Source organism: Quercus robur, chromosome 1, assembly GCF_932294415.1.
Source record: "Quercus robur chromosome 1, dhQueRobu3.1, whole genome shotgun sequence".
Taxonomy (NCBI): Eukaryota; Viridiplantae; Streptophyta; class Magnoliopsida; order Fagales; family Fagaceae; genus Quercus; species Quercus robur.
In genome coordinates, this window is record NC_065534.1 from 637,752 (window position 1) to 659,368 (window position 21,617).

General features: G+C 32.5%; 1 protein-coding gene and 1 long non-coding RNA gene across 2 annotated transcripts; both read right to left on the reverse strand.

The window, feature by feature from the left end:
* Positions 1-4,363: 4,363 nt before the first annotated feature.
* Positions 4,364-5,703, reverse strand: LOC126713380 (uncharacterized). The gene is made up of 2 exons (XR_007651331.1): positions 5,162-5,703; positions 4,364-4,590 (listed from the first exon to the last, which is right to left on the reverse strand). It is a non-coding gene; the product is annotated as an uncharacterized LOC126713380 (long non-coding RNA).
* Positions 5,704-8,113: 2,410 nt separating this feature from the next.
* On the reverse strand, positions 8,114-9,370 carry LOC126692246 (40S ribosomal protein SA-like). The gene is made up of 3 exons (XM_050387779.1): positions 9,192-9,370; positions 8,302-8,564; positions 8,114-8,212 (listed from the first exon to the last, which is right to left on the reverse strand). Exons 1-3 carry the CDS (start codon positions 9,223-9,225, stop codon positions 8,114-8,116), a joined length of 396 nt encoding a protein of 131 aa, XP_050243736.1. The 5' UTR covers positions 9,226-9,370.
* Between the last annotated feature and the right edge of the window lie 12,247 nt (positions 9,371-21,617).

Consider the following 21,617-nt stretch of genomic DNA (forward strand, 5'->3'; position numbering starts at 1 on the left):
GGGATATAGCGTGACCATAGTCATAAGATTGTTAAGAACATGAATTTCATTTGAACTATTTTGAGTCATTAAAACTGCTTATGTATTTTTAGAACCTATTATAAGTTATAGCTTTTGATATTTGAAAAACTGACTACTTTCTAAACCATCTATGATATATTTAATAAGGTTAAAGTATGTGATTTATTTGCAACTTATTATTTTAAGACTATTAAACTTCATTAGTTATTTTTGAAAACCCATAGCATATTATGACTTTTAAATGCTCATATTACATCTTATTACTTTACAGATCTATTGCTTGATAGAAATTATTAGGATTTTGGTTACTTATTGAGTTGTCAGCTCACCCCCCTTTTTCCCCTCCAACTTCAGATTATGAAGAATAACAAGTTTTGGGAGTTTTGATGATTGTGTTGTGAGCGGGAAAAGAAGCTTAGTGATTTTGGGATTGGATGGTCTTCTAATAGTTTTATATTTATTGCCCAATAGGCATTATGTACGTAAGGTTTGGATTTTATTACTTTTAAATTATTGGAGATCTATTTATAAAGAAATTGTTGAGGTATTTTGGATTTAATTGATTTAGTTTTTTTGAGGATAAATTCTAGTTGCTAAGAAGGCCTTGCACACTTGTAGGGTGCTTACTATATAAGCGTGCGGCAATTGTCACATACCTATCTTTATAGTTGGGTTCGGGGCGTGACAGTGGTAGTGGCATAGGACTCGATGGATGCTAGCTACAGCCATGGATGTTCCATATAGATTTGGCATAATGGAAGACAAAGAGACAAAGAGAGAGACCAATATTGATGTTGCAGAAATCTAAAGAAAGCACACACGGTACTCTTTTAATTGAACAGAAACTAAACTATTAGTTTCTGGTAGTAAACCTCATCAAATCTGTGAGGAGTTTTCCTTAATCCACAAGGAGAAAAACTAGAATTCACCAGAGAAATAATTTGACAAAAGTTTGTGTTTTTTTTTATAATAATTTGATTTGCCTCTAACTGCTACAAAAACATATAAATACTGAGAAAAATGTTTAAAACCTTAATTCGCACTAATTATGTGATTAGGTGACAAAATACCGAAATTTACCAAAAATGGTAAAATGAGTTAAATGCAGAATCATAAACTATTGACCTTAAGGCAATTGAGAATCATAAAATGGCAAAATTGATTGCTGCCAATTGAGAATCCATTAAACAAAGACTTGAGAATCTATTGGACTCTATAGCTAATACATAATTGATTACTATAGCTACTGCTACAACTACACTGCTAAGGCCTATAAAATAGAAAAGAGCAGCTATATGTCAAATTTAAAGTTAGCTTTCCGTAGCTTGAGCCTGGAGTTGTTTACAATCCTAACAAACATCAGCACTGCATACAATTCTTTTGGCGTGACAAGTACTCAGAATCTCTACTTTGCTTTCTTGCATTTTCCTCTTCTTGGTTTCTCAACAGAAGTCAAATCAAATGTTGTTTAGGTGGGAGAAGCCAGTCACACTCGTGAGAACAGTTACATGAGTTTTTTTTTTTTTTTTTTAAACCGAGAACAGTTTTAATGAGATCTTGGTAGTTACGCTCAAATTGTCACACTCTAATTTCAAACCCAACTTTCTTTCTTCTTTTGTTGTTATTATTATTATTATTGTAGGTGCTTAAGAATTCTTGCCTTTGGCTTTGGTATTTTTGGCTTGATTGCCTAACCTTGCCTTTGGTTTGAATTCCCTTGTCCCACATTGGAAAGATCTCTTTCCTCTTCATGCCTTATAAGGCATGAACCAATGGATGAAGAGTACCACTAGTATGGTAACCATACTAGCTTGATATGATAATTTATTAATTTCTCTCTCTTAAAGAACACAGGTTACTTTTTTATTTGTTTTTTGACATATCTAACTCCAATAGTTTTTTTTTTTCTTTGAATTGTGTATATAATATTATCAAATGAAATTCTTAATTTTGCCCGGTCTGCGTGGATATCTCTTTTCTTACCTTTTCTTTTTAGACTTTTGGGCCAAAGTCCTACCTTTATCTTAGCGTGTTTCTGTTCACTAGCTGTGTCATTGCCCGAAAGTCCTCTATACCCTTCTTTCTTTCTTTCTTTTTATTTTTTATTTTTTATTTTTTTATTTATGTTTTTTGGTTTTACTAGTGCTTTTTTTTTTTTTAATATCCCATCTAAATTCTTGGGCAAAAGGACCTAGGTACATTTTCGAACAAAATTAAACCGAGTTTTTTTTTCCTTGCAAAAGATTATATGTTATCTACAAGTTTGATTGCTAAAATACCATCGTTGTATTCCGATCAAAATTCTTGGCCAATAGGACCTATGGATATTTTTTAACAAAATTTAACCGAGTTTTTTTTTTCTTCTCCAATGATTGAAATTTTGATAGTTTCATCATAATTACATGTTTCATCTTATATTAGAGCCAATTTAGCTTTCAATAATTGAAGTTAGAGAAATGTTTAAACTTGAACATGTTAACATTTGGTTTAAAACAATCCTATGCATCGCACGGATTAGCAACTAGTTATATATATATATATATATATATATATATATATGTGGGTGTGTGTGTGTGGGTGTGTGTAATAATTTTAGCAATTTTAGTAGTTTGTTTAAAGTAGCAAATTCTTATTTGTTCACATTTGGCACATCACTTACATTATCAGCAACTAACTTCTATCCCCAAAATTCTTACAATAGTAGGTACACAACATGTTCAAAAAGTAAAGGCAACCTAGTGATATGCAGACAACATGTTTACAATATTTTTACAGCAAATATTAATAGTATATTTTTATTAGTTTTAACTCGAACTCATTAGTAAAATTATTATTTTTTCATTAATAACAATATGTCACTTTATTTTTATTTTTAAATATTATAGACTAAACGTTTCTCTACACAAATTATACAATACTAGTGTGGATTGCACGTGCAAGGCACATGCTGGCCCTTTAGTGAGAAAATTAATATGGATTTTTTTTGTTGACGAAGTATGAAGTCATGTACTTAAATTTAAAATAGCTATTTGAATATCTATGTATTATGACAATTTCTTAAAACTTATTTACTAAATGTAATATCTACTCACCAAAAAATGCTACAAAGAATGATAATAATGTCATCATCTTTCTACAATATTTAAATTTTCGCAATGAATGATAATATATGCTACAATTTTTTGGAAGATCTTCATTAAATTAAATATTTGCAATTATCTACAATGAAGATTTTGTTATTCATATTTGCAATCATCTATGATATTTAGCTTACTTATTCTTAATGAGTACCCTTTTAAGCAGGAAAATAAATTAAAAAAAAAGAACAAAATAACAAAAGATATATGTCATCAAAGTTTCTATTAGATAAAATTATAAGTGGAGAAGATTTAAACCTAATAAATTAGTGTTCTCTAGGTAACAAATAGAACACCATAGATCATCATTCTAACTTTCCAAGCATGAACACCAGTATACGACATAAAATTCAAGATACACAGAAAATTTTTGGGATATTAAAATTTAGTAGGAGTATATTAGACATTGCACAATGGAATATTTTATGAATTATAAGATTTTGTTAGGGTTTAACTAAGAGAGAAACAATAGGGGTAAATGCTCATTTACAAAATATAAATGATAAAATTATTCAACTTTAGTTTAACGGGGGAATGCAATTATCCCAAACATAAAGGCGCACTACAAGAAAAGAGTCTACTAGCGAGGGTAAAATGCTCTCGCAAAAATTCAAGTATCGTCACAAAAGGTTATTAACGAGGGCATATGGCCCTCGAAGGCCGTCGTATTTGCTTTTGTTACTAAAAGAGATTTTGCGACCATACCTTCGCAAATAGATAATTTACAAGGGCAATCCACCGTCGTTATTGAACAAATTTGCCCTCACAAATATATTACCAAACGACGAGAAAAGTCGACGACTTATTTTTAGCGAAGGGAAGCAGTCATCGTTAACAACTATTTGTGAGGACCTTCATACCCTCACATTTAATTATTTGCGAATTCCAAATTGACAACATACTTTTTAGAGACAAATAGTGTCGTCACTAAAATTTATTTGTGAGGGCTTTTGACCCCTCACAATTAGTTAGAAATAATAATTATGACATTAAACTGTCACTTAAAACGTTTTTGCAAGGGGTTAAATGACATCGCTATTCTATAAATTACAAGGGAGTATGTCGTCACTATAAAGTTAATTATGACCAAATTTTTATGTCAGTGATAATACTTTATATAATATTTTAAGTATTTTATTATTTATTTATTTTTAATTTATTTTATATCATTTTTGTTTAACTATCCTGTTACAATAGTACAATGATTACTAAAAATTGATCCATTGAAACATAAAAATTCTTATAAGTTCAAACTTTAAAATATAGAATATACAAAGAAATCCTGAAATTAAACCATGACATAAAAATATTGTTTTAAACAACTAGAATTATGAAAAGATTTATATTAGTTTTCCTCTAGATCACCCTCCAAGTTGCTTTCGACCTCCATGTTATTGTTTGAGCTATCCTCTTCATCTCTACTAGTACCATCCTTTAAAAAAAAAAATTTTAAAAAAAAAAATTTAAAAGCATTAAATATGAGTTAAAATGAAACAATTAAAGTGAATTTGTATTTGTATCAATGCTTCAATAAATAAGTACACATATTACCATATCAAATATAATCATATAATATATCATAAACAACAGCAATAACTTTTTTTTTTAATTTAACAATAATAATAACTTAATTTGATTACTTAAACCACTATCAAAATTAAAATAATATAACAATTGTGAAAAATGTAAACCACAAATAATGGTTAGAGAGAGTGCAAGAGAGATAGAGAGAATTTATGACATGTATTTCATTTATACTCACCCCTCCATCCATCCATTTATCCACCATCTTTTTCCAAAAGGGTGTAGGAATGAAGGAATGACCATTCTTGTATCGATCTTCTTTCTTTGTGTACTTCTTAAAAATAGGATTTTTAATGTGAAACATCCAATTAGAATAGTAGTGTTTCACATATTCCACAAATACCTTCTCAGAGCATACATTAATTGGACCCTTATATGTTTTGGAACTTTTAGTGGAATTTAATTTCAATATGTTTTACCTTAATACCAGATATTGCAGTCCATAACACACCATCCCAATTCCTTATCACAATAAATGAGTGGTTAACTTGCAAAATAACAGTATAATATTTATAAAAATTTTATCAATGCACTTACAAACTTGAGTGTTGTAGTCTTTATTTTATTAAGATCAACCAATCTAACATGTTTCTTTCTTTAGAAATGAAGATGCATAGACTAAAAATAAAGGCAATAAGTAACACCATTAATAAATAAAAAATTCCTTAAAAAATATGTGCAAGGCATTCTTGTCAAACCAAACATATGTGCATTGTAAAGGAACGCCTAACATTTCACCAAGGGAAAGAAAATGTAAAAGAAAATTTCAAGCCACGCTTAAAGACTGCCACAAAATAGGCAGCCTTCTATTATCCTTGCAACAACTACACAGTACTAAATAAAACCATCTATCCCTTATAGCTCTAGATGTGTATCAATATATATATTGGTAAGTAAAAATGATTTTATTTAAAGAAGACTACCTCATGCAAATATGGACCACATATCATGTTTTCTTGAGCTTTAAGCTGCATCCATGTCAGATGATGAGAAGCACAATTAGAATTTTCAAGATATAAAATCATTTGTACATGCACAAGTTTTATGAAAATGATAGTACTCTTTAATCTAAGATGCATTGAATCATTTACCTATTAGGTTATTAGCTGCCTCACTTGTTTGTAATAACCGCTATTTTGTCTATGGTTTTTCTTTAATAATTATTCACTAATTATGCAATACCTCCCTCCCCCAAAAACTTCTCTTAAGTGCAATTTATCCTAAGAATGGATCATTCAAACTAGTGCTTGTATTGGACAAATGAACTTCCACTTATTTTTTAGATTCTTTTCATCTAATATTCAGAAATTTGACCAAATTCTCACAAAAGTTCAATCTCAATCACTATACACATCTTTATTAAATTAATATAGACCAACCCAAACCACAATTAGATGATTTTTTTTTTTTTTTTTGCAAAAATATTAAACCCAAAAAAGAAAAAAAAAAGAAAAAGAAAATAGCATATAGATATAGCTCTGTCATATTCATGTTCAACACCATCCTAAAGCCATTAACTAATTAGCGTCCACAAATCTCTTAATTTATTTATTTTTGACTCTCTGGGTAATTTTTACAAGCACTTGGCATGCAGACTCTGCCTCTATGGAAACAATAAAAAAGACATTAGTAAAAGACAAAGGCAAGTCCAAGTTGATTACTAAAATGAAACATTAGCATTTTAGCTCTCTAAGGAAAAATAAAGTCCACCAAAAAGAGCCTTTTGCCATCACTTCCCACCTACTCCCAGGACGAATAGTACCACGCATCTGCAGAACCATCCTTGCCAAAAGCCAAAAGAGACATCCAATGCCATACTTCCCCTCGTTATTAGCAGGGATCCTGATGCAGCGTAGGCGTGTAGAAGCAGAATCTGTAACACACAATTACTACAATTTTTCCACGAAACCTAAGTTCTACAAAAACACTAAGCTAGTAGGCAAAATAATAGAAAAAACCTCTCTAACAAGCTTTTATTAATCAACACATAACATCAATAATCAACCCCTCTATAAAGAGTATTTATAGGAATAGAATTTCTCCTACTCCTTTTAGGAAAAGACATAATAAACATACGTCAACTTGAGAAAGGAAAAACAATTTAATTTGGAAAAGAAAAACAATTAAAATCCTAATTCAACTAGGAAAAAGAAAACAACATAAAATATTAAAATATTTTATTCTTTCTTAACTAATCTGCATCATTCTCTCGGGGTTGGGGAAAACTCGTCCTCGAGTTTTGTGGCAATCTTCCACGATCAATTGGAACCCCGAATAATCCTCTCCATCCTATTCTTCTCTGCAAGACAAGACGAATCAGTATGCTACTTATCAATCTTTTCTCACTCATAATAAATCTTGATGTACGGATTTTTATTCTTGACCTCTTTTGCCACGGCGGGATATATGAAGCAAGTACTAAAAAAGAATCCATGCACATATTCAAAAACTTCATATTTCCTCCTCCACAAAGATTACTTAAAATCACTCGTTCACGCCTCTTGTAGACCTCTATCAATTCTTGTTCAATAAAATCCTCCCAGAAGGGATCAATAACTTTTTGTTTTTGAATGTCAAAAGTCCCATCAATGATGTGAGTTATGGGCTCACCTCGTATGTAAATGACTTTATTTTTATCAAACTCAACTTTTTCTCCTTGACTAAAATCTTCAGGATAGTCATCATAAATTGGTGGAGAATCCCAATTTACTATACAAACTCTTTCAATGTATTCATTCTCCTTTTTGATATCGTAGTCCTCCTCCTTGACATCAAAATACTCCTCCTCCTCCTCCACATAACGTGGATTTGGATGGTAGTTTTGAGGTCGATTTTCAACGGCTAAGGTGGTGAGCTGCTTTGAAAGCGCATCAAACCACTCCTCTGTTCATTGAAAGAACGCCTCTAATTGTGCATCGCGTGCAACCTCATCGCATTCATACACGTCATCTATGGTAATAGGTTTTTCCCCACGTACTCCTCTTTGTGCCATAGTAGGAACCTAGTCTGGCTCTGATACCAACTGATGCAGCGTAGGTGTGTAGAAGCAGAATCTGTAACACACAATTACTACAATTCTTCCACGAAACCTAAGTTCTACAAGAACACTAGGTTAGTAAGCAAAATAATAGAGAAAACCTCTCTAACAAGCTTTTATTAATCAACACATAACATCAATAATCAACCCCTCTATAAAGAGTATTTATAGGAATAGAATTTCTCCTACTCCTTTTAGGAAAAGACATAATAAACCTACGTCTACTTGAGAAAGGAAAAACAATTTAACTTGGAAAAGAAAAACAATTAAAATCCTAATTCAACTAGGAAAAAGAAAACAACATAAAATATTAAAATATTTTATTCTTTCTTAACTAATCTGCATCAGATCCCAATATCAACATACCACATGGGTGAATCAGTATCTCAAAAGGCAATAGTTGGAATATTTCCAAGGGCAGCTTCCTTAATGGCTGCAATCAGCTTTTGGTAGTGAGTAAACATTGGTACAAGTAAGCAACAGTACAAGCAAAAACGATGCATCAATTTAAGCAGCAATCACCTGATGATCAGTCCTTCGATCAGTGAGGATAAGGAGATGAGGCTCACTGAATGAGGTCTGCAACTGATTGGTGAAGGTACCAGGAGTGTGCCTCCCAGCAATAGCATGGGCACCCGTGTACTGAGCAAACTTCAGGACCGCTCTCTGACCATATGGCCTTGCAGACTGTACGATGATGTCTTGTGGGTTCTCAATTGCAACAATAATCCGGGCTGCCAACTGAAGCTTTTCCCATGTCTTCCCCACATTGATTATGTATATTCCTGAATGTCAAAATAACTCTAATCAAGTATTAGACAAGCACACAGGTAATCAACACATAAACATCAATTTCCCCAGTCCATATATATAGAAAGGACATGAAAAGAAGCTCTTACTAGCACTTAGTGTACATTAAGAACTGAGCCCATTATTCAGAAACTTAACTTGCAATAAAATTTAAACAATCTACTCTAAGAGCTATTTAAAAAATAAATAAACTCTATATACATACAAAAAAGCTTTAAAACCTACAAACCTTAAACAATTCCATTTACAGATGAAATGCAAGAAAGACAATCTGATAATTGATATGCACAATTTCCCATTTCAATCCCTGATTCAAATGGATCTCCATTTTGAAAATGAAAATCTTAAAACCACTATGCTATATATAACAAAACCAATGCAATACATCCAAACATAATCAATACAATGTTCTTATTTCTGCCATACTCTGCTAAAACCCATAAAAACCAAAGCTACCAATAGTGAATTAGTGTTAAAATATTACATGGGTATTGCAAAATTTGACACCCAGTTAACTCTACTGTTACTAATAATCAAAACCAATCCAAAACAATAGCAAAAACCCAGAAGAGAAAAAGTGAAAAAGAGACAGAAAAACCAACCATCGCTGCGCCTCTTGAAGACATAACGCTCCATCTAGAAGTCGATGTTTTTGGTGCCCAAGTGGACTAGGGAGGTGGTGGTGGCTAGGGCTAGGGAGGTGGCTAGGGGCGGTGGAGATGTGAGAGAGAGAGCTCGACGATGGTGAGAGGGAGTTCCACATGGTTAAAATGAAAATGGGTTAGAGCATTAGCATCAAAGAATTCTAATTCTATTCTATTTTACCATTTTAAAAAGTCAGTTTATCATTATACCATCCCATTTTACAATTCCTCTTACATCCCAAAACTCTATTTTTATTAAAATATTATTTTAATCTTTCTTTATTATTTTTTTCTAACCGAAACTTTTGGTTTTCTTAGGCTTTCCAACAGTCTTTTTTTTCCTCTCTTTCTCCCTCAACCTCTAGCTCCGGTTCAACACACAAAGCCCCACACACAGACCCATCGGAACAAAAACCCAGAAAAACCCAAGCCACCACTACCCACTGCTCACCAAAATCCCACCGGAACAAAAACCCATATTAAAAATAAAAATAAAAAAAAAAAAAAAAAAACCCCAACATCACAACAGAAGCAAAAAAAAAAAAAAAAAACCCATCGGAAACCCAGAAGAACCAGCCACTTCAGCCACAAACCAACCACAACAAAGCCACACACACATAAACACAAACCATCAACAGTGCCACACACACACAAACCATCAAACCAGTTGGAGCCAACAACGGCCACCACACCCACCACCCAAGCCACTGATCAGCAAACCCAAGCCACCGATCAACAAACCCACGCTGTCGATTTGAAACCCACGCCATCGAAAATACCCAAAAATAATCACCAGAGCCACCATCAGAGCTACCGATGATCAACCCAAACGATCCACCCACCGATCAACAAATCCACCATTTCAAACCCACCGATCAATCGATCCAAACCCACCATCAACCGATCCCAGCCCAACGATCCAAACCCAGCTCGCCGATCCACGCTGATCCAACCTCCAACCTCAAAAATCCAAAACCCAACACCGGTGCAATGAGAGAGAGGCCGTGCGATGAGAGATGAGAAAGAGGCCGTGCGATGAGAGATGAGAAAGAGGCCATGTGAGATGGGTGAGAAATTTCGGAGATGGGTGAGAAATTTTGGCGATGAAGCTTCAGAGAGGAGAGAGCAGATGGAGAAAGAGAAGGAAGAGTGAGAAGAGAACAGAAAAAATGAGAGGGATGAGAGAGAAATTTCGGGGGAAATAGGAGTAAAATTTTTTTTTTTTTTTTTTTTGCAATACTGTGAACAGTACAATTCTATGTTTAAAATTGTACTATAGCAGTATTGCAAAAAAATTTACAATACTGTTGTTTACAATTCCCTGATGCAAGAGGTTTTTAGGCTTAAAATGCCAAATTTCTCTTAGATATGGCATTAGCATTCCCCAATGCTAATACTCTTAAAGAGAAAAAAAAAATGGAGTTGGATGGGAAATGAAAAATGGGTTTTCAACTTTTAAGAGCTTGAGAAATGGGAGCCAAATGAAAAGAAAGAAAAAAAAATTAAAGAAAAAAGCTTTGGGGGGAAAAAAAGGTGGGAAATGAAGAATTGAGGGAAATTTTGTGCGACAATAAAAAAATTTGGGGGGAAGCATATAGCAACGTTTTATGGAACATGTATATGCAACACACAGATTAATTAATAAAATAATAATGAAATAAATTAGATATAATTCACACATTTGAATAGTTGGCCAAAAATAGATAATAAAAAATATTAAATATCTTAAGTCACATGTTAAAAGAAAAATATGTAATCACCACAGTGAGCTAAAAACAATATGTAATCCCCACAATGAGCTAAATCATATACAATAAATTAAAATTTTTAAATTTAAGGGATCTTAGCATTTGATTTGGGGAGAACTTGTTTCATAATAGGTCCACTATTAAACCTCATTGGCTAATGAAATTATGAAGGAGGTCTCTTTTCGTGTAATCGCTTAGTTCAATCCTCATTGATCAACGAATCACATCATTCACTACAGAATTATGGCATCTTGATGGTGGCTAGGAGTTTCTCCAAAATGTGACTGCAACTTGGGAAATGTTGGGATTTTTATTCCATCTTAACGTCACTCCTGACTGTCACATGTTAATCAAAACAATTTTCAAACTAAAACATTGTTTTTTTCCTTTAAAATCAAAATGATGAATATCTTTACACATGTATCGTTCTTGGTGCAACATCTATCATTATTTGGATGTTCCATGAGTATTTTGCTCATTTTGTAGTTTCGATAGCATTTTGGTCAATTGGAGGTTCTAATTTTCAAATTTTTTTTTTCATTTTAAAGGTAAGTTGCAAGTAGGTATCTGTTTGGATCACACATAGGAGTGACAGGGGGTTAGCTTAACGTACTTTCTATAAAGTCATCTTTTATGCATTATTTTAAACTACAAAAACTTAAATTAAATAATTGATTGATGACATGGCTATTAATCTTTGATCACCTTGAAATTTTCTAAGCATGAAAAATATATGAAGATGATATAATCTAATGGCAGATTTTTCAAAATTCACATCGAATTAAGAAATATAGGGTTTGGTTCAAGTTACACCTGATGTAACTCAAAAAAATGTTACACCTTCCAATAACTTATTATTGAATTCATATTTTGAAAATCCAACCGTTGGATTACATGCTCTATATGTTTTTAACATGAATGCCAATTTTCATGCCAATCGGATGCAATTTACCATTTGATCTATAAACTCATCTTTTTATATATTATTTTAAACTACTAAAACTTGAATCTAAACGATTGATTGATGACATCACTATTAATATTTGATCACTTTGAAATTTTGTAAGCACGAAAAATATACGAAGATAATGTAATCTAACGGTAGATTTGTCAAAATTCACATCGAATTAAGAAATATAGGATTGAGTTCAAGTTACACCTGATGTAATTTTAAAAAATGTTACACCACTCAATAAGTTATTATTGAATTCATATTTTGAAAATCCAACCATTGGATTACATGCTCTATATGTTCTTAACATGCATGCCAATTTTCATACCAATCAGATGTAATTTACCATCTGATCTATAAACTTATCTTTTATGCATTATTTTAAACTACAAAAACTTGAATTTAAACAATTGATTGATGACATAACAATTAATATTTGATCACTTTGAAATTTTATATGTATGAAAAATATATGAAGATAATATAATCTAATGGTAGATTTGTCAAAATTCACATTGAATTAAGAAATAAAGAGTTGGGTTCAAGTTGCACTTGTTGTAACTCTAAAAAATGTTACATCACCCAATAACTTATTATTGAATTAATATTTTGAAAATCCAACCATTGGATTACATATTCTATATGTTCTTAACATGCATTCCAATTTTCATACCAATCGGATGTAATTTACCATTTGATCTACGAACTCATCTTTTATACATTATTTTAAACTACTAAAATTTAAATTAAGATAATTGATTGATGACATGACTATTAATCTTCAATCACCTTGGAATTTTGTAAGCATGAAAAATATATGAAGATAATGTAATCTAATGGTAAATTTGTCAAAATTCACATCGAATTAATAAATATAGGATTGGGTACGAGTTACACCAGATGTAACTCTAAAAAATGTTACACCACTTAATAACTTATTATTGAATTCATATTTTGAACATTCAACCGTTGGATTACATGTTCTATATGGTCTTAACATACATGTCAATCGGATATAATTTACCATTTAATCTATAAACTCATATTTTATGCATTATTTTAAACTACTAAAACTTAAATCTAGACAATTGATCGATGACATGACTATTAATTTTTTATCACTTTGAAATTTTGTAAGTACGTAAAATTTAGGAAGATAATATAATCTAACAGTAGATTTTTATAAATTCATATCGAATTAAGAAATATAGGGTTGGGTTCAAGTCACACCAGATGTAACTCTAAAAAATGTTACACCACTCAATAACTTATTATTGAATTCATATTTTGAAAATCCAATCGTTGGATTACATGCTTTATATGTTATTAACATGCATGCCAATTTTCATGCCAATTGGATATAATTTACCATTTGATCTATAAACTCATATTTTATGCATTATTTTAAACCACTAAAACTTGAATCTAAATAATTAATCAATGACATGGTTATTAATCTTTGATTACCTTGAAATTTGTAAGCATGAAAAATATACGAAGATAATGTAATCTAATGGTAGATTTGTTTAAATTCACATCAAATAAGAAATATAAGGTTGGGTTCGAGTTACACCCGACCTAACTCTAAAAAATGTTACATCACCCAATAACTTATAATTGAATTCATATTTTGAAAATCGAACTATTGAATTACATGCTCTACATGTTCTTAACATGCATGCCAATTTTCATGCCAAACGGATGTAATTTACCATTTGATCTATAAACTCATCTTTTATGTATTATTTTAAACTACTAAAACTTGAATCTAGACAATTGATTGATGACATGACTATTGATCTTTGATCATCTTGAAATTTTGTAAGCATGAAAAATATATAAATATAATGTAATCTAACAGTAGATTTGTTAAAATTCACATCGAATTAAGAAATATAGGTTTGGGTTCAAGTTATACCTAATGTAATTCTAAAAAATGTTACACCACTCAATAACTTATTATTTAATTCATATTTTGAAAATCCAACCGTTGGATTACATGATCTATATGTTCTTAACATGCATGCCAATTTTCATGCCAATCGGATGTAATTTACCATTTAATCTATAAACTTATATTTTATGTATTATTTTAAACTATAAAAACTTGAATTTAAACAATTGATTGATGACATGACAATTAATATTTGATCACCTTGAAATTTTATAAGTATGAAAAATATATAAAGATAATGTAATCTAACGGTAGATTTGTCAAAATTCACATTAAATTAAGAAATATAGAGTTGGATTCAAGTTACATGTGTTGTAACTCTAAAAAATGTGTCATCACCCAATAACTTATTATTAAATTTATATTTTGAAAATCCAACTATTGGATTACATGTTCTATATGTTTTTAACGTACATGTCAATTTTCATGTCAATCGGATATAATTTACCATTTGATCTATGAACTCATCTTTTATGCATTATTTTAATAGGAAGAAATTTTTATTCACTTTTGAGAGAGAGAGAGAGAGAGAGAGGGAGAGTACAAAAGGCTGAAATTCTTGAATTTTAGGCTACCATTTTGAAGTTGAAAGTGCTATCTATCATTTTTTTTTTTTTTATGAGTAAAATTTGTTTAGAAAATAAGGACAATCATTTCTTATATAAGATGTATATAAAAGGTTTTTTTTTTTTTTTTTAGATTGTAAACAAAATGTTCATCTAAAGAATACAAAATGCTATATGTTTATGTGTTTCTTTTTATTTTTCTTTGAATTTTAGAATAACTTTTATATAACACATAATTGCGGCAGCTTTTTTTGTTGATCACAAATATTTCACATTTTACCAAGTATTTGCGAGGGCTTTATTTTGCCATCATAAATAAGATTTTTTGAGAGGATTTTTTGGGTCCATCAAAAATTCTTGGTCGCTAATAGGCATTTTTTTTCTAGGAGGAAAGTGTTACTTCGTCAATTTGTGTGTGTATGGGTGTTTTTTATTTTTTTTTATTTAAAAAAAAAAAAAAAAACTTGAAACAATGTGTAAAAAAAAATCAACCTAAAAAAATTTTGCATTAAACAATGAATTTTAGTTCAACAAATTGAATAAACCAAAAATAAGTTTAGAAACACAACAAAAAGTCACGATATTTTTACAATACCTTTATTTTTAGCTATGGTGGGTTATAGTCTAATATTTTATTATTTTCTTTTAGAGTAATGTTACGTTCACAATATTTTCATAATAAATCTTAGATGGTAAATTGTTACTAGCTTTAAATTGGGCTAACTACTACTTTAATTGTGCATTTAAAAATAAAATAAAAAGGCAACAGAAGAAAATTGTGCCTAAAATAATGAGTTTTGGCTTACTAAATTTGACTAAATAAAAAAAGAAGCCTAGGAACACAACAAAATATCACACAAAAAAGAAGTTTATGAATATAACAAAATATCACAATAATTTCGTAATATTTTTTATTTCCAGCTGTGGTAGGTCCCAGTTTGATGTTTTATTATTTAATTTTATGTCCACAGCATTTTCACAACAAATCTTAGGTAAAAAATTATTACTCGTTTCAAAATTATGCATTAAAAAAAAAACAAAAAACAAAAGACAAACAAGAAAATAGTGCGTGAAACCTACAGTGAATTTTGGCTCACCCAATTTAACTATATATACTAAAAAAGAAGTCTAAGAATAGAACAAAATATTAAAACATTTTCACAATAATTTTATTTTTAGGATCCGAATAGATATATTTTTATTTTATTTGAGAGAAATGCTACATCTATAACATTTTTAGAACAAATTATAAATGACAAGTTGTTATTAGTTTTAAATTGATCCCACGACTGATATCACTTTTTTATCCTTCAAAAATACCTTGCCACATGACAGTTTTTAGACCCCTTAAACAATTGATTAAACCTAGTTAATTAGCCAAGTTGTTACTTAGTCAGATTAACAAGTCTAGGTTATCACAATAATAAAGATCAAATCATGCAAAGCAGCGGAAAATAAATAACACATGATATGATCACCCAGGAAACCAAACCGGGAAAAACCTGGGGAGGATTTGACCTAGCTATCCTCAAGGTAAACTTGAATCCACTATCAAAAAGAATCGAAGTTCATACAAAAGGACTTACAAGCACCCCCGCTCGACTTCCTAATGCTACCAACCAGTAGAACTTACTGACACGACCACGTGCAAGCTCCGAATCCACGGACTCCTTCTTTCTTTGGATTCCACCAGCTACAAGCACCCCCGCTTGTGTATTCTTTAAGCTTTAATGGCAACAACTGTTTTGATCATCAAGGTTTAGAGAATGTCTCTTCCTTGAAAACCCTAAGTTTGTGTAAAGGAAAGCTCCTCTAGATCTCATAAGAGATTTACACAAACTGCAATATGAGCAACGCTAAAACGTGGCTAGGGTTTGCCTTTTATACTTAGGACAAATAAGAAACCCTAAAAACGTTTTAAACATATAGGGCTGAGTTGGATGAATCTGCAGAAAAGCAATCTGCCCGACATTCAATCAGTCAAGCCTAAGCTTCGATCGATCGAGCTAGGCCGAAAGCCAAACTGCTTTCTGCTTTACACTCGATTCCAACTTTTCATTGACATACAACTTTGAGCTAGTTTTAAACACTTCTAAATACATTATTTTGATCATGGTTTGCCAACATTACACATTAGAGTTCTAAAATACATAAAGTCCTAAACTTTAGACCCTAACAAACTCCCCCTTTGGCAATCCGTGACAAAACACAACATATAAGCTCAAAGTTTACAACATGAAAAAAACCCTTTACAAAATAATGCTCATAAATAAAAATTCAATCCTAACTACTATCCATCAGTTGCAAGTGTAGACAGCAACTCAATTGAATCAACCTGTATATTTCCTGAAACACTAAACAAAATGCATAACCGCATGTGTGAAAATAATACAAGTAAACAAAATAACTTCTTGATTTCAAACAACACACAAATAAAAGACATATATCAATGAATAACTCAAAAATATAAATCAATAAGCAGTTTGAAACAAGAAATAAATAAAGTACTAACAAAAACATAAAACTCCCCCTAACATGAATATCCATCAAAAAAATAAGGAAAGAGCTAAAAATGTTAAGTACACAGTGAAGCACCTAGATACAATCTAAAAACTCCACAAGCTCCAACCAAAAACAAAAAGTCTCCCCCTAAAAACAAAAACCTACAAGTACTCCCCCTTTTTGTGACGGAATGCCAAAAGGCTCACAAGATATCCATCATCAAAAGGGAGGTGGTCTAAACTGAGCCAACTCCGCACGTAAGGCACGGATCTCATCAAGCACATCCACCAAAATATGTCCTTGAGCCGCCTAAACGGTCAAGAGATGATCCAACGTGCGATGAATGTCTGAATCATCCATAGCAGTCGGTGGAGAAACAGCAGCATCAGTATCAGCAGCAGCACCTGAAGGCTCAGCAGCATTTGTACTTGTAGAAGAGGGAGGAGGGGGAACACTACTAGACGACGCACCTCTAGGATGAGAAGGAGGACCCTTCAACTGAGCAGCCCTCTGACGAAGAAAGGTGGCACCTATAGGAGCTATCACATGAACAGGCTCACCTGACAGAAAACCATCTAAACCCAAATAGAGCAGAATCCTATGAATGAAAATAGGATGAATCAGTGCATCCCCTACGGCAGAACTCCTATAAATCTCGTTCAAAGAACGAAGGAACAAGTGAGGAAAACTGATAGACGCTCCAGCAGCTAAGGCGAACAAAAACACACATCACTCTAAAGGGATGGTGTGGAAGTGAGAGATAGGCCACACAGAATGACACGCAATCCTAAAAAGGAGATAGGCAGTCTCGGTAAGCTCAGCGGACGTGATCCGAGGATCAGAACCCCACTGGATAGATGACCCAGTGATGTAAGACATGACTACATCTAAAGAAGGTGACTCATCATAGGGATAGACAGCATCCCGAACTACCGGCACCCCTAGAGCATCAGCCACCACCCGAGGGGTAATAGTGAACTCTACACCTCGTATCCAACTCCTAACAAGGGTGTTGGAATCATAGATGTGGCAAGAGAGATTCGCATAGAACTCTCTAATCAGGGCGGTCGGAGGTGGATGATCTATCTGTACGAGAGGCAACCAACCCCTAGACTCAAAATTAGCCCTAATGGCCGGATCAAGCGCATCTAACACAACAGCTCGCTCAGACCAGATCTTACGCCTACAGATCAAGGTGTCATAGGCTTCTCTACACTTATCATTCTTAAATAGCTCTACTCTAGGTGGAGACTCAGAGGAAGTGGAAGTGGTCCTATTAGCTCTAGTTTTCCTAGGCATGGTGCTAAGATAAGGATCAAAACACAGAGCGAAAGAACAAAACCACAAAACAAAAACCAAGGGCAGACTGTAAGTTAGCACAAAAACAACAAAAAAAATCAAAATCTATATGATGCATGAACAAGTTAAAATGTCATGATGCATGTGCTAATGCAGTGAATTGAGTCAAAAATATTCAAATTACAAAAATGGCTTGCTCATAAAGGTTTTTAACACAAAAACCCCAAATTAAAGAAACCACTTGATCAATTTTTAAAAAATTAACGAATTGATCATTGCACAATAATAATGACCAATTACATCAATTGGAGAAGCCAATTTCATCAATTTAAACCTAATTTGACAAAATCCCCAATTCGGATCAAATTCAAAACCCTAGAATTTTCAATTTTTCAAAAACCACCAAATTGATCAAATTAAATCATAGGGAACATCAATATAACATCATGGCATAAAAACCCATTGATCAATTACACAAGAATTGGCTTGAATCATCAAAAACCCCAATAATTTTGAAAGTGCTGAAAATAGACATGAGAATGCATGAAAAATGCATGAAATCAAGAAATAAACTTGAAAAAGATGGGCAAAAGGGTCTTACCGGCTTCTAAAGACAAAAACCCAGCAAGAATCTTGAAGGAAAACGACAAAAATTGATGGTGGAGCCAAGTGCCAACGCGGAGAGAGAGAGGAACTTTGAAAAAGTTTGAATAGTGACTTTGAAAAAGTCCTATTCTGCCTTTTTTAAAAACCAGAAACACGAGTTTCGATCGGTCGAAAATCAGCCTCGACCGATCGAAACAGACAGAGGCTCCCTCTCTTAAAAAAATTAAAATTTTTAAAATTTCGATCGGTCGAAAAACAGGATGGACCGATCGAATTAGGCAGAGGCTCACCAAATTTTCTGGAAAAACACAATTTTTGAAAAACAAAAAGATTTGACTCAAAGCATTAAAATTTAAGACCAAAAATGCATGAGTATGAGATGATATGTTTTTTCCAAACAAGAATTTTAAACCCAATATCCCCAAAAACAAAATTTTGCATTCTCCACAAATTTTTAAGCAACAAATTTAGTTTGCACATAATTCAAAGTGATTGCAAAAACTTGGTTGGTCAGACCATAAACACACACAATAACATGTACAATGTTTAGCAACGAGTAATTCGTGTAGTGTGTGCGAATAGCAAAGACATGAGATACATGTGAGGTGATATGTGAATAGCAATCAATCACAAAGTCTACAAAATTCATCACAAAGAATTTAAAAGAGACTATCACCTAAAAAGTTACATCATATAACTCCCACATCTTCTAGATCATAAGCTTGCAATCATGTAATTTTCTTGTATTTATGCCTCATAATATACATTCCAATTTTAAGTTTATGTGAGTTTGGCATCAAGCCTAATAGTACACACCAATTAGATTTCAAGAATTAAGCACTTTTACCGAGGCTTCACCTTATGTTCTTTTTGTGCATGTGCTACACTTTCTCGAGTACAAAATCTTATGATATGCACTAAGGTGTTCATGATTGGCTAGTGAACAGTGGTGAGATGGTTATTTATGCCTTTCTCTAAAAGTTCAAGTCCAACATTTAAAAACATGTGACTTCAAGATTAAGACATAGTAATCAAAAACCATACACATCTTTCCCACACAACATGCACTACAAAACTTCAACTAGTAGAGTGCAATAAATAAGCTCATCAAAGCTAAACAAGGTACAAACAACATGTTATGTGAAAATATTTTGATCAATCTTGTTCTCAAAAACCAAGAAGAATAGTGCAAAAACAAAATGTGCTTCCTTTTCCCCCTTTTTTTTTTTTTATTACAAATAAAAACACCTAGAATGAAATGCATGAATGTTATGCAGTGCAAATCCTAGATACAACAAAAAAACCAAATAACAATGGTCACAAAGGGTATAGCAATGAAGCACAAGGACCAAAAAGATAGAGACAGATTAGGGACATAGAATCACACCAATCACTTGACGAAGAGTCTAAAACTTACTTCTATCAAGTGGTTTGGTAAAAATATCAGCATTCTGACGCTCTGTAGGAATATACTCAAGACACACAATTTTTTTTTCAACAAGATCCCTAATGAAGTGATACCTAATCTCTATGTGCTTAGTCTTAGAATGCTGAACAGGGTTCTTAGATATGTCAATAGCACTAGAGTTATCACAGTAAACCACCATAGTATCTTGGGATATCCCATAGTCTGTTAAAACCTTTTTCATCCAAAGAAGTTGTGAGCAACAACTTCCAGCAGCAATATATTCTGCCTCGGTAGTAGACAAGGACACAGAATTTTGCTTTTTGCTCATCCAAGCAACAAGGTTAGCACCAACATAAAAACATCTACCAGTGGTGCTTTTTCTATCATCAGCATTACCAGCCCAATCAGAATCAGAAAAACCAGCAAGAGACAGATTAGACTCTTTGCTATAAAATAATTCATAGTCACAAGTTCCAGCAACATATTTAATTATTCTTTTTACAGCATTTAAGTGTGAAACCTTAGGATTAGACTGAAATCTAGAACAAACACCAACACTAAAGGCAATATCAGGCCGACTAGCAGTTAAATATAGCAAACATCCAATCATACTTCTGTATAGTGTAACATCAACAGACTCACCTGATGGATCATTTGTTAGTTTTGCATTGGCGGCCATTGGTGTTCTAGCATGGGCAGCATAGTCCAGTCCAAATCTCTTGACTAGATTCTTTGCGTATTTGGCTTGGTTGATGTAGATCCCTGAATCCGTTTGCTTCACCTGTAATCCCAAGAAATATGTTAGTTCACCAACCATGCTCATTTCAAACATTGCCTTCATTTCATCTGCAAAAGAATGAGCAAGAGAGTCATTAGTAGCACCAAAAACAATGTCATCTACATAAATTTGAGCTACAACAAAACTATTCTTATCCTTTCTTATGAAGAGAGTAGTGTCTGCAAATCCTCTTTTGAAGCCGTGCTTAGTAAGATATGCAGTCAATCTATCATACCAAGCCCGTGGACCTTGTTTTAAACCATACAGTGCTCTCTTCAATTTGTACACATCATCAGGTCTGTGAGGGTCAACAAATCCTTTAGGTTGTTCAACATAAACTTCTTCTTGTAGCATTCCATTCAAGAAAGCACTTTTAACATCCATTTAATATAACTTGAAGTTTAGATGACTAGCTATCGCCAACAATATCCTAATGGATTCCAATCTTGCGACTGGAGCAAAGGTCTCATCAAAGTCAATCCCTTCCACTTGTGTGTAGCCTTGAGCAACAAGTCTTGATTTATTTCTGATGACATTGCCATGTTCATCTGACTTGTTCTTGAAGATCCAC